At 43.9% G+C, this 14,231-nt stretch overlaps 1 protein-coding gene across 2 annotated transcripts in view; it reads right to left on the bottom strand.

The window, feature by feature from the left end:
• The window catches only part of Dock1 (dedicator of cytokinesis 1), a 496,042-nt gene that overhangs the window by 373,765 nt on the left and 108,046 nt on the right, over positions 1-14,231 (bottom strand). For both annotated transcript variants that reach the window (XM_075972578.1, XM_075972577.1), the window contains exons 20-22: positions 13,302-13,391; positions 12,882-12,982; positions 5,983-6,117 (exon numbers count right to left, since the gene is read on the bottom strand). In XM_075972578.1, the coding sequence (XP_075828693.1) occupies positions 5,983-6,117; positions 12,882-12,982; positions 13,302-13,391 (326 nt within the window). The remainder of the gene's footprint in view (positions 1-5,982; positions 6,118-12,881; positions 12,983-13,301; positions 13,392-14,231) is intronic.

Below are 14,231 nucleotides of genomic sequence, written 5' to 3'. Positions count from 1 at the left end.
GTGAGACTGGTAAATAAAAATGCATACATGCTATTTATAAAAAGACATACCTTAAGTGGGGCATGGAAGCTCAAGCCTGTCATCCTAGCTCTGAAGAGATTGAGACAAGAGGATCAGCATGAGTTCAAGACCAACCTACATTATGAATGACAAGTCTAGGAAAGGTGAAAATAATATCTGAAATATGAAACACCGAGAGTTGGAAAACAAAAGAATGAAGAAAGAAATGTACACACTAAGTAAAACACTAGGGGAAAACCTTCATGTCAGTGAAGACCTAAATCCATAAAACAGGCAATAGTTATAAACCTATAGGCTAACAATAACTGTTTCAAAAACTACAAGGCATAGTGAACGAGCCTTTAAAATATTTGACACCTTACAAAGAACCTCTCATGGATGACATTTTAATAATAAGTTGCTCTCTTAGCAACTATGCGTAGCCTAACGAATGCTTACAGTGTGCAGTGACTCCTTTGACTCGTCTCTCTGTAATGAGACATCAGCAGGAAGTCTCCAGAACTTTCCATCCTGGTTTTATCAAATATACCAAGAAGAGTTACTCATTTGACCTACTTTGAAATGGAGGAAGGGATGGGAAGAAGAAATCCAGAAACGTATCAATAAATAAATTCATGAGTAAGACCTCCTCATTCCTTGCTGTTTTCAATAAGAATTCATTAACAATGAACGACGACAGGCTCTTTTTCTACGAACTACGTTCTATTTTGTGACCCAAAGAACGAGAGCACAAAGACGGATCGGCATAACTTATTCATGATCAATAACTAATTATTCACAAAGCTTAATACCAGATGACAAGCAGAGACGACAGCACACAAAAGGCAGTCGAGGTGACAAGCAATAGCCAGGCACAGCCCAGCATTCAGCAGGTCTGATGAAGGATGTCTGCTTTGGGCTTTCTAGTTAATACGGTCCACCCACACAGAAGGCAGAAAAAACACACAGCGAGAGGAGCCTCTGGCTGCCTGGAGTCTTTCTCTGAGTTCACCATGAACCAAATTTGTTTGGGCCAGAACTGCCGTTCTCATTTAAAGACAAAAAGAGCTCCCTAACTAGAACAAAGAGTATGAGATGGGCCTGCACCACAGAAAGGCCGTGAGACAGCACAGTAAGCATCACTATCTCCAGAATTTCATCTCTTTGTTCTTCAGGAAGAACAATTAATCACAATTACGCCAGAATTTAACACAGCAACTCTATTATACTTGAAAACACAGCAGGCCATTTTGAAAGAAGCAAAAGAATAGACCCCAAAAGTTTATTCCAACTGAAAAAACAAAAACAAAAGACAACAACAACAAAAAAACCCACTTATCAAGCACAGTTGTGAGCACAGCTGCTTTTCTCCCAAGGTAATGAGTGTACTGCAGGTAAGAAAATGAGAACGCGGGTTTCTTTTCTCCCCACTGAAAATATCCCACATGAGACCTGCTTAGAACTGCTGATGAGCAAGGCACTCCAGACACCTGCCTGGGGTACCATGCTCTTTCCTCTTCAAGTAACCCATTCAAAACAGGAACGGGGCAAGACTCAATCAGGCCCTTGAAGTCAAAGGCAAATGTTGTGGAAGGACAAGACATTATGCTGTCATGGGCTGGAAAGGAAGCCTCTGGCAGAAGTAGCTCTGAAAGGAAGGGCACGAGCTTTTCCATTTTCCAGCCTGTGGAATCCATGAGATACCAAAGCATCTCACAGTCTTCAGCCATTAGATATGCAAAAGAGGTATGTCTTGTGTCTACTCAATATGACCATAAGTGCACTTCGTATTCTAAAAGGTACATGTGTTCTTTCATCTCTCCAAAATTCTGGTGGGCAGTTAAAAGCCACACTCAGGAACATGAAGAAGGAGTTGGAAAGGCTGTGAAAATGGTGATACAGACAGGACTCAAGTTTGTTACATATATATGGAAAAAGAAAAGAACAAAGGAGAGAAGCAAAAAGGAAAGGACAAAGACAAGGGTGATCAGGACATCACTGTGACCCCCATGAGTCAGTAAAGAAAGCCATCAAAGACTTCACTGTCTCTTAGAGATAGCTGACATTCAACTCGTGCCCTGGACAATCTTGGCTCATAGAAAGAGCATGCTATTCTAGCAAAGAAATTCAGTTTGGGGTGTGTTGCAGGATATTTGATTACACTTTGAACCCTGAGGTTGAGTTATTTACTGGAAAAATATGCTTCTGGCTGTGGTGTGGCTCAGCCCTAATGTATACCTTTAAAAGCTTTCTACTTGAATATTGTACACAGAATTAAATAAAGTCAACCATAGTTCAAGAGGCAGAGCAAGCAACCAGTCAACAGAAAAAAAAACATAGAGAGCAACAGAGGAAGTCAGGAGGAGAGAGAGGGAGGAAGAGAGGAAGGGAAGGAGAGAGAGAGAGAGAGAGAGAGAGAGAGAGAGAGAGAGAGAGAGAGAGAGAAGAAGAAGAAGAAGAAGAAGAAGAAGAAGAAGAAGAAGAAGAAGAAGAAGAAGAAGAAGAAGAAGAAGAAGAAGAAGAAGAAGAAGAAGTAGAAGTAGTAGAAGGGAGATCCGGTCAGAGGAGTTTTTGTTTAAGATGGCGTAAGAGAAAGCTCTCATCTGGGATGACAGCAGAGGAAGAAGCAGCTGGGCGCTGTCTCTAGTCTCTCTGAACTTGCAGGTTTTCACTCCAGCATCTTTATTGGTAAAACAGAATGAAAGAGACTTGGTTAAAAACAACAGTGATGAGGCCAGCTCCTGCTGTGACTTAGATGGGAGAGAGGCAGCCTGAGGGCCCAGCCCAGGAAAGAGGGAATTCCTGAGCTCCTAAATGGGGAACTTCCTGCGACATACTCAAGGTTCGGTGTCAGGTTTTAGTTGGGGCACACAGTTCAAAAGGACACTGAGATAGACTATCAGATACTAAGTTATAATATCATGGGCAGACAGAGAGGCAACAGCAAGGGATGGGAGGAGTTCCAAGGAGAGTTCAGGGTCCAGTACCAGAGAGAGACAACATGGGAAGTCACGGTAGAATCGGAGCCCATCGAGCTGAAGACAATCTCTTCTTGTACCTTTTGAGGATGGAAGAGGTTCACAGCAAGAGCCTGAAGCCAGGCTCTGTGACTGCCGGGCAGAAGGAAGAGAAGGGGGAAGGAGTGGAGAAGAGGATGTGGTAGCACCCTTCAGTGTAGACTGGCTTCCCATGTGAGATGTCCCATGTGGCTCACGACAGTGACCCAATAGCACATGTGTCGGTATCTGTGAGAAGAGGGAGAGCAGAAGTGGTATTCTAACATCACGTTCCTACAGGCAGCTGTGTGTTTTTTAGTAATCCATCCTTCTGTTGGGCATCTAGTATTCCAACGACTTAAAATCACAGAGATGCTGGAGGTGAGAGTCTGGAATGAGAAAGAAAAGTTCCCCAGAGCTTTCACGAAGATAATGCAGAATCTGAGATGAGGTAGGGAAGTACGAAGCATTCAAAGCAACAGATACTCTGGGTTGAAGGTATGAGAAACAGAGTGGAGACTATCTGCCCAATATATACAAATTGGAGCTTAAAGATAGGGCTGTCAAGTAACAACATTCGTCAACGAGATTAACACACAGCATTCCTAAGAGAGCCTGGCATAGCTGCACACCCCACAGCCCAAACTTACTCAACTGTAGGTATCATGCCAGAAAAGCAGAGGAACGTTGAGATCATGAGAAAAAGAGACAATCTCTAAAGATAATAGGAGAGAAAGATACTGGATGCTGAGAACATGAGGACACCGGGGAAAAGCAAATGTAAGCCGGTCTGTTCCAGATTGCAGGCTGCGTGGGTGACAGAAGCCTCACCCAGTGAAGCCATCAAAGTTGATTTTGAAGGTTGAGAAGCAGCCAATCATATTGCTGACCACCACAAGGCGAATCAAAGTAAATAAATCTGAGTGACAACCATAGTTCCAAGAGCTTATGCCACAACTCTGTGTTCCTATTCTGTGCTTCAAAAGGACCAAAGTGAGGCAGAGCATTTGCTCCTGGTGCCCCCGGCTGACCTCAGTGGACTGAGTAGCCACGGTCATTTCTAACGCAGCCCTGTTGTGTAAGAGAGTCGTGTGCTATGACAAACCAAATACACAGGCTGTTGTTGTGAATCTCTGAGGAATGAGGACATCCTCACTGCGGCTTCAGGGAAGACACACATCACCGAATCCCTGATTTGGCAACACATGGATCAGACACTGGACAAGATTAAAATTTTCCAGGCCAACCATGATAAAAGCCACATCACCTATCATGGGTCTTCTTTTTTTCCACCCATACTGTAATGGGAGAATTTAAAGAATTAGGAAAGGTGGGGGCTGGCAAGAGGGATCACCAGTAAGAATTCCAGAATCCACATGGTGGAAGGAGAGAACCAACTCCAGCAAGGTGTTCACTAACCACATATCATGTATGCATGTGCAGTCGTGTGCAGAGGGGGGAGGGACATATCTATGCATATATGTATGTGCAGTCATGATATGTGCAGAGACGGGAGAGGCATACTGGGAAAAATAATTAAAAATGAAGATTCCAGGGGCCACAGTGTTCACTGTCACATAATCGGCATGACGGAAATAAAAACCAGATAACACAGAGGAAAGCACAGGCAAGTCTACCTCGTTCCCATTCTCACCAACTAGCGAGAAAACCATTACCAGCTTAAACAGCCCAAAACAGACAATCTGTCTACATGAAGTGCCGTGCCAATCTCCAGCAAGCGAAAAGAAAGAGCATGCCTTTGAGATATTGATCAAGGACAAGATGTGGGCCTCCAACCGGGGTCTTCATATGGCTACTGGCTTAACCATGGAATGCCCAGAGTGAATGGAGCACACTCAGTTCTGTGCCCAAGAGCACAGGGAGAGCTGGCTGCCCAGTCACCATCTCTGACCACCACTGTCCGACAGAGTCAGTGGCATGCTGCTGCGGAGTTCCTTATGTTTTCTTTCCCTCTCTTCTTGGTGCTTATGAACACATCCGCTACAAGCAAGTGAAGTGGAAAGAAGAGAATGTTGGCAGGGGTCCAGTGAACTTTATGCCCATTTCTTGCTAATCACCTGTGGTGTGCCCCATTGTGATCTCTGATTGATGGGTTCACAAAGCCCATCTCTGCTCTCTGGGTAGAAACCTACCACAAGAAGATCAATTAATCTCCAACAGCCGCCATGGGCTCACAACACTCCCTGCAAGTCACCCACAAAATTGCACTCTCCAAAAATAAGCAGAGTCCACATCCACACCCTACACCCAAACTATCCACCTCCATATCTCTTTTACCAGTGTGAGATACTGGGGGAGACCACAAAGTAATTTCATTTTAACAGCACAACGGTGGAGGTTAGAAATATCAATTTATAAGCAACCAGCATTCTCTAAGACAATCAAATCATAAATATCTCAACTTGCTTTCAAGTTCAAAATTAACTCTAAAGGTGGTCAGCTGCCATTAGGCAGAGTGCCCGAGGGTGCGCCAGTATCTATAGAAACACAGCATTCTATGGGAAGGAGAAAAGGGGTCGGGATCCCACAGTGCTCTCATGTGAGGCTGTACAACTTGATTCTGGCTTTTTCTTCTCATTGCTTGTTTCATTTTTTGTTTGCTCTTGTGGGGCTTTTTGCTCTATGAAGATATACTGAAAAGTACTGCCAAGCCCTTGGTGGATGCCCAGCGCTGCGTGAGAAGCATTCCAAAGGCTTTCAGCAGACAATGTTTGGCTCACAGGCACACTCCTGAGCCTCTGAACAGTGCACACTCTGCAGGGACGGCTATGGAAGCAGTCAGGGTCAGCGTGGGCAAACGCACCTCTGCCCTCCATTTGTGAAAGCTTGGGCCCAAACAGAAGGCAAGAAGCGGGAAGGAGGAGAAGGAGAAGCCAAGCCACAGAGGAGGACAAAGAGGAGAGAAAGAGGGAAGGAAAACCAAGAGAGAAGTGAGGATCTGCCCAGGCCTTGGCTGAACACTTACTGGTTGAAGAGTACCCGTGATCGCACGATGAATTTGAAGATGTACTCCAAGGCTTTTATGGCTTTGTACAGCTGCTCATTGATTCCTGGCTTTTCAGCACTGGCCACGTAGGTCCGTAGCACCTTGGTCAGCTTCCTAGTGCCAAGGGAAACATATGTCAATCAAGAGTTCAGAAATCCCAACTCGACATTTTTACTCAGGTTTCTACTTATGAATATATGCATATTCATAAAGCTTTCTAATCAGACAAGGCACCTGATAAAATGTCTTCCCGGTCGTGTAAGACTATTAAAGGGATGGTACGAAAGGGCTCCTCGCTTGGCACCGCCTCTCCCAGCCTAGCTGATGTTGTGTCAACTAAAGGCCTTATACTGAAGGAAATAGGAAATTGTTGGGTGGTAATTTCCAAATAAACAGCACAAAATTTTAAATGCATTTCCTGAGGATCCCTATTAAGAGGATAAAAATTAGATTTCTAAGGTAGATGTTATATTTCTTAATAGCTGAATTCCCCCAAAACACTTAATTTAAAAAACATAAATAATAACTGTTCTTCTCATGGTCATATTTATAAACTGGGAGTGTGAAACAACTCAGTAACATGAAAAGGTTTACACAAATCATAGCACATACAAATTCATCAGAATTATTTTTCCAATTGTTCATCCCATGACAGACATAAATAAATGGGAAATAAATACAAATGAATTGTACACTTGGAGACTATAACTCATAACAACTTAAGGTTTTTGGTAGCTTTTATTGGGGTGGGATGAAGTTGTTTGCTTATTTTTGCTTTTTGAGAGAGTCTCTCTATGTAGTCTTGGCTGCCCTGGGACTATTCAGCAAATCTCAACCTGTGGGTTTGGACCCTTTCTCAACTCCTTTGGAGGTTGCAGATCAGATATCTTATATTACAAATCATAACAATATCAAAATTACAGTTACAAAGTAGCAATGAAATAATTTTCTGGTTGGGGTCACCACAGCATGAGGAACTGTATTAAAGGGTGGAAGCATTAGAAGGTTGAGACACTGATAGACCAGGCGGGCCTCAAGGGTGCCAGCATAAAAGGCATGTGCCACCACACCTAGCCAGAGATATCGTTTTACAAAATTGTTAGCATAGGAAAAAGCTTTAAAATTTCCTTTTTTGCATATAACCAGAGAGTCCAAATGGTAACAGATTGATTCAGAACTTCAGGGTATATGAAAAATTCAATTTAAAACAAACAAAATTTGAGAAATATAATTTGAAAAATAATCAACTTCATTAATAAACAAATACTTGTAAATTAAAATCAGACAGGGAAGAGAAAGCATCTAAGTCGGAGGATGCCCTCAGCAGGTGCCAGGCCCAGCATCCAACCCCCAGCCCATGGGGGAAAAAAGTAAATAATACAGTATGTAAACAAATAACAACTAAAATATTTGTCAAGTGAAGACAAGATGGGGGGATAAATCAGAGCAATACTCTTTGGAGGGAAACCAACAAACATATATCAGGGTATTTTATCACTGATGCCAGTTGACATCAGCAACTTCCCTTTGAGGAAATGTTGTATAGTAGCAATTACAGATGTATTCAGTAACATTTGCCTCAGCTTTGTCTGAAGTAGTAAAACATATGAGCAATGCAATCACCTGAGCCGTATAAATGATTTAATTATAAAAGAGAATAGAACACTGATCAGCTGTTATGTACAAAAAGGGAGAGGCCTGACAGGGGGATCTATCACCACTAACGTGGATTGGGGGAGTTGTCTTGTTTGTTTGGGTTATAAGACAAGGTCTCTTATGGCCTGGGCACATGCTGTTATGCAGCTGAGAACAACCTTAGACCTCTGCTCCCTGGTCCCCACCTCCAGGGTGTTGGGATTACAGGTGTTTCCTATCAGACCTTGTTTATAATGTGCTGAGGCTCAAGCCCCAACTTCTGTGCAGTCTACCGACTGAGTTGCAACCACGGCCACACCCTGCCAATCAATGCAAAGTGATATTTCTAACTTGCTAAAGGAAGTGCAAAGTGGGACAATAATTTCATAAGCTGTATATGTGTCTCTCTAGTCCAGCAAATTCGGTTCCAAGTGTTCACCAAAGAAAAATGTATACTGTGTCTATAAAACACAAGAAGATTTCTTAGCTTTATGCAGAATACCAGGAAACTAGCAGCCCCCGGCCCATTAACCAATAATGACTGAACAAATCAAGGGAGGATCCATTACAACTAAGAAATACAAAAGGACCCAATTCAAACAATGACAAATACAGCAATATGGACAAATCTCAAAAGCATTATGTTGAAGGAGAAAGGCCAGATGCGTAAGAGTAGATGATGTACTAGAGAAAACAAAACAGAGCAGTGACATAGAAATGAGAACGTAGCTACTCCTTTGAGAGCAAGAGAGGCCTGTGGGATAGCAATACATCCAGATATCTTGTCCCCAATAGTGGCTACAAGGAAGAAAAAAAAACAAACAAAATAACGCCTGAACTCATAAAATGACACTTTCTATATAATGTACATTATTGAAGCAATGAGAAAGTTTTTAAATTTCATTATCTTTAAAATTTTATTTATGTGTGTATGTGGAGGGGGCACCAGTTTATATATATACCATCTGTGTGCAGATGCCCATGGAGGCATCAGATTATTGGGAAGTGGAATTACAGGCAGTTGTGAGTCACTATGTGATGCTAGGAATGAAATTCAGGTCCTTCAGGAGCACAAAGTATGTGTCATCATGGAGCCATTTCTCCAGGCTAACTTCGGAATTTTAAACAAGCAAAAATAGCTCAGCGTATGGTCTGTGGTGATGGATAAGTACATCAAGGGCTCGGCACACACGCAGGAGGACCTCAGTTCCATCTCCAGCACCCATCTTAAAAAGTCAGGCATTGTAGTAGCACGTGCTTGCAACACCAGCACTGGTGAGGCAGGGACACAAGGGTTTGTGGGATCTACAGGTCAGTGAGTCTAACCAAATCAGTGAGCTCCAGGTTCACCAAGAAGGCCTGCCTCGAAAAATAAGACGGAGAGTGAAGGAGAACCCCAGATATTAACATCTGTCCTATGCATGTACATATACCTACACAGACATATGTAGAAAAACAACACACACATACATACACATGCAATATTTCTAGATAATTTGAAATTTTTGAAAAAAATTTAGCTGATAGGTATTGTTCTTTGCTTGTATATAATGTGGTCTGGCACCTTCGGAGTCCAGAAGAAGGCATCAGATTCCCTGGAACTAGAGTTACAGACTGTCAAGAGATAGCATGCTACAAATCAAAATCAGATCCTCTGTAAGAGCAGTCCTCCAGCCCCCTATGTGAAATGTTAGTTAAATCAAGAATAAGTGAGCAGGTTTGTGAGTGACCAAATGCGTAAGAAGTCATTTCTGATACTCATCGGGTTACAGTACCCCAAAAAGGAAGCCTGAGCCACTCAGGGGAGCCAGCCTGATGGTGTGAACTGAGTGTGTTCTGAAGGCTGACCTGCAGGATCCACCTGCCATGGGACCTGGCATTGGGAGTCACTCTTTAGAACGTACCCAACGCAAAAACAACTCAGGTTAGCCTTTAATATCCAGGACACGGCTGAAACCTGGCTAAGTCTGTCTTACTCGGCTCCTATTATTGTCCCAAGATCCACAACACCCTTCCTTTTCACCTCTATTCTCATCCCCACTCGGCAATAGCAACAAAGTCCACAGCACACACTTTGGCCATGGGAATCGTTCCAGCGCACTAATCAAAGAGAGGAATAAAATGATAATGCTAATGATTCATAAAGAGAATAGCCCAAACCCAGAAAATAAACCTGCAAGGTCATTTCCTACCTGCCCAGAGATCAAAACCTCTGGTGGGAGCCAGAGAAGGGCAGAGCAAATGGAGCCTCAACGATGCCAACGGGGAGCCCATGGCAGCCCCATGAGACTCAGAGCACGGGAGAGAAAAGAGCCACAGCATACAGTTATATGAAGAGTAGTCCTCACAGGAGCACCCTTCTCTCATTAGGATCAGTACTGGGAACAGCCTTGGTGTCCCAGCCTCCACTGACAGTCAGCGAAGGGAGCTGTGCTGGAGCTGGGGTGCTAAAGGGAACACCCACAGCTGGGAGCCTTCGCTCTGCTTGTGCAGCTCTTTGGAAAGAAACACAAAAGATGGCAACACTTGTTTGGCACGGTGTCAGATGCCTTCAACCCCAGCATTTGGGAGGCACAGGCAGGTGAGCCTGTGACTCAGGGGCCATGCTGATCTACAAAGTGAGTTCCAGGCCAGGGATACAAAATGAGACCTGCGGATTTCATCAAGGAGTGGGATGGATAGAGATTCTGCTTTGACTATACACAGTGCTGGAGTTTCAACTGACCCACAGAACGTAAGCACCCAGAATGGAATAGAATAATATACAGGGGCAGCCTTCCGTGGCGTTCTAAATCACAAGTCAAAGCTTACACCTTTGATGTTTCAAAACTGGAATAGTCAGATGCATTGCTTAGGAACCAAAGTTCCTTAGAATCACGATTTTAAAGGCTGATGAGATGGCTCAGTAGTTACGATCACATTCTGCTCTTCCAGAGTAACCAAGTTTGGTTCCCAGCAGCCATGTAGGGCAGTTTAGAACTGCCTGTCATGCCAGCTCCAGGATAACTGGCGCCCTCTTCTGGACTCCATGAACATTTGCACTCACATGCCCATACGCAAACGATTACAGACATATGCACATACAATTTAAAACTTTTAAGACTCTTAGGAAAAAAGGATTTTACTATTTTAAGTGCAATGTAAAACATGTGGGGTCCTAATTTTTTAGTAACTTAGTTACATATAGGTTTGCCTTTTTTTAACTTACTTTTGTAGTTAATGTAGAAAACAATGGATTGGCAGTTTATCAAAACGTAGTACAAATACCTATTTTCCAATGTCTTTTCAGCAGACAGCACAGACACAACAGGAGGGTACTGATTCTTATCTCTATTTCATCTAAGCTTAAAGATAAAATAGTGCTTTAATTTCTCCTGATGAATGATTTCCCAAAACTAAACACACACCCAACCACACACACACACACACACACACACACACACACACACACACACACATACACACACACCACTTTTTCTCAAATGGGGTCTCATATAGCCCAGGCTGTCTTCATACTTATGTAGCCCGGGAGTCTGAACTTCTGATCCTCTTAACTCCACCTTCTGAGTGCTGGGATTACAGGTGAGATCCATTACAACCAGGCTATAAGATGCTGGGACTGGAACTAAGCGCTTCAGGCATGCTAAGCAAGCATTACAGAGATAGAGTCCGAGCCCCAAACTTCTGCATTTTCATTTTTTCCTCCAATCAGGATACCAACCCTCAGCAAGGCTGAGGCTCACATCAGACAGTAGATCCTACAGGCAGAACTCAGCGCTGCTCTCAATCCCTGCGTTAAAATAAGAAAAGGCTACTCTCAAAACAGCTGATTAGTCAAGGCTGGAAGGAAAACGTCGCAATCGGCTTACATATGGAGATCCTGCTACATGCATGAGCTGGCCACATGCACAATCCAGGAATAGCCAAGCTTGGTCAGTAGGACAAGAAGGCACTCCAAACTATTTCTCTCTTAGAAAGTCTAATGTCCCATATACCAATGTACAGGGCATTTCCACTGAGCGAACAGAGGGCTTTAAATAAACATTAACAGAAGACTAACAAAAGTTCATCACAGCTTGCTCTGCAGGCTCCGGGAGCTTCTGCAGCTCCCACACTAGCCAGGGACGCTACCCACCACCTGTCATAGACAGGCAGGACAGGGAAGGGACCTGCAGCACAACACTGGACTGTGCAACCCACTGGCTTCATAAGCTGATAGCTCTGGGCCTTGACTTCACAGTTACCCACGGACAGAGAACACAGGCATTTACAACATCTTCTCAGAACCATAGATGGGGCCTCATTTTATAGACTCTAAATTCTAAGTTCCTAAAGAAATGGTCTGTGTGCAACTTATTTTTTTTTAATTTTCAATGCAATTACACAATTCAAAATTTGAATGCATGTCATTAAATCCTAACATGAAAGAGCAAGTAAATGAACCCCAACAACTGCTTTAGTGCTTGCTGCCTAAGCATCAGGGTTTATTCTGAGCACCCTAATAACTCATTAAAATTCTCAAACAAGACTACAATATTATTCTCTTTTTATAGACAGAAAGGCTGAAGGCCAGAGAGGTTAAGCCAATTGCCTAAGATCACACAATTCATAAAGGACAGAGTTGTCATTTAAGCCCGTGTATCCTGCATCCAGAATTGTGTTACCAAACAGGAGGTAACCTGCCTTGCTGGCCCAGGCCCCATCCATCTGCTGTGTGCTCAGACAGGGTTAGAGACAAAGGGCCCAGACAGACAGAAATATATATATATATATATGTATTTAAGTAGTTTAATAGCTAAAACTTGTGTAAGCAAAGGAAGAGATGCTTTAGGGAAGAAAGAGACTGGTTGAATCTAATGAAACTGCATCTTATGCACACTACAGGGCCAATATCCTCAAAATGGAAACATATCCGTTTATTCATTCATCAGATGCTTGTTGGGGAGCTGCAGCCGACAGCGAGCACACGTCCATAGATCAGCTTCATCGAACATAAACACAAATTTTCCAAGATAAATGGAAGGTAGGGAGGAGAATGAAGATTCATTCCAGAACGCGAGGCTTATTTATCACAGATCTCTTCCAACAAGATTTTCAGGTCTGTTAAGAAACAAACAATGCTACCAAATACGCCAGAGCTTTGAGCTGAGAAATGTAGCTATAGGCCAAATTTGCAGGGTAAAATGACCATGGACATCAGAGAAGGCAGCACTGGTTTTCAAACGACGCAGGAGAGAACTCACGTGTAGGCCAAGGTTGCGCTGAAGTGTTTCTTAATGTATGTCTCCAAAACGGGATTAAAATGCTGAAATTTCCTATCCGCGATTAGTCCAATGATAAAGACCTGTCAATGTAACCAAAACAGTCTCAGGGGTGGCACAAGGAAAACCATTCTGGACTCTTCCTCTTGAGGAAATAAGCTGGGAAGGTCCCTGCAACTGAGGCCATCCCCAGGTTTGGATCTCCCTACCCCTCACAGGGGTATTAACATAACTATAGCTTCACAGTCAGAGCGCCTTTGAGCTCCTCTGGGTTCCCTCTTTGATTGACTCCACCACTTTCAAGGCTTTCAAGGTGACTGAGATGGGTCCCTTCCCCCTTCAAAGGCTGTAGCATGAAAGAACACCTCACCCTCTGAGCAGATGAAAGGGAGGCCCCCTTACCAGAGCATCAAACACCAAGGTATCAAACGTTTCACTCTCAGAGTTCTCCATCATGATGTTGAACAGGGCATCCAGGGTGTCCTGCAGGAACTGTAAAGACACAAGAGGTCAGTGAAGAGTCCCTGCATCCTTCCGTCCCCTGCCTAGGACAACCATGGGCTCTGGCCATTTATCTACCTTCATCTGATCGTTTATCTACCTTTCCCCAGCCTTGGATATACAACTTTAACTTACAGCCAGAGATGGTGGTACACACCTGTAACCCCAACACTAGGGCAGGAAGACTAGGAATCCTGGGTCCAGCTGAGCTACAGAGTGAGATCCTGTCTCAAGGGAGCCACCTTAGGGTTGGCAAGAGACTTGAACCTAGAGTGGCTTCCAGGAGCCCAAGGCGATGTCCCCAGTTAGTTCCTTGGGCAGCTGAGGATAGGGAACCTGAAATGACCCTATCCTATAGCAATACTGACGAATATCTTGCATATCACCATAGAACCTTCATCTGGTGATGGATGGAGATAGAAACAGAGACCCACACTGGAGCACTGGACTGAGCTCCCAAGGTCCCAATGAGGAGCAGAAGGAGGGAGAAGATGAGCAAGGAAGTTAGGACCACGAGGGGTGCACCCACCCACTGAGACAGTGGGGCTGATCTATTGGGAGCTCACCAAGCCCAGCTGGACTGTGACTGAAAAAGCATGGGATAAAACCGGACTCTCTGAACATGGCGAACAATGAGGGCTGATGAGAAGCCAAGGACAATGGCACAAGGTTTTGATCCTACTTCATATTCTGGCTTTATGGGAACCTAGCCAGTTTGGATGTTCACCTTCCTAGACATGGACGGCGGGGGAAGGACCTTGGACTTTCCACAGGGCAGGGAACCCTGACTGCTCTTTGGACTGGAGAGGGAGGGGGAGAAGAGTGGGGGGA

Source organism: Microtus pennsylvanicus, chromosome 5, assembly GCF_037038515.1.
Source record: "Microtus pennsylvanicus isolate mMicPen1 chromosome 5, mMicPen1.hap1, whole genome shotgun sequence".
Lineage (NCBI taxonomy): Eukaryota > Metazoa > Chordata > Mammalia > Rodentia > Cricetidae > Microtus > Microtus pennsylvanicus.
Note: the sequence above shows the minus strand (reverse complement) of the source record. Positions and strands in the feature narration are given on the sequence as shown.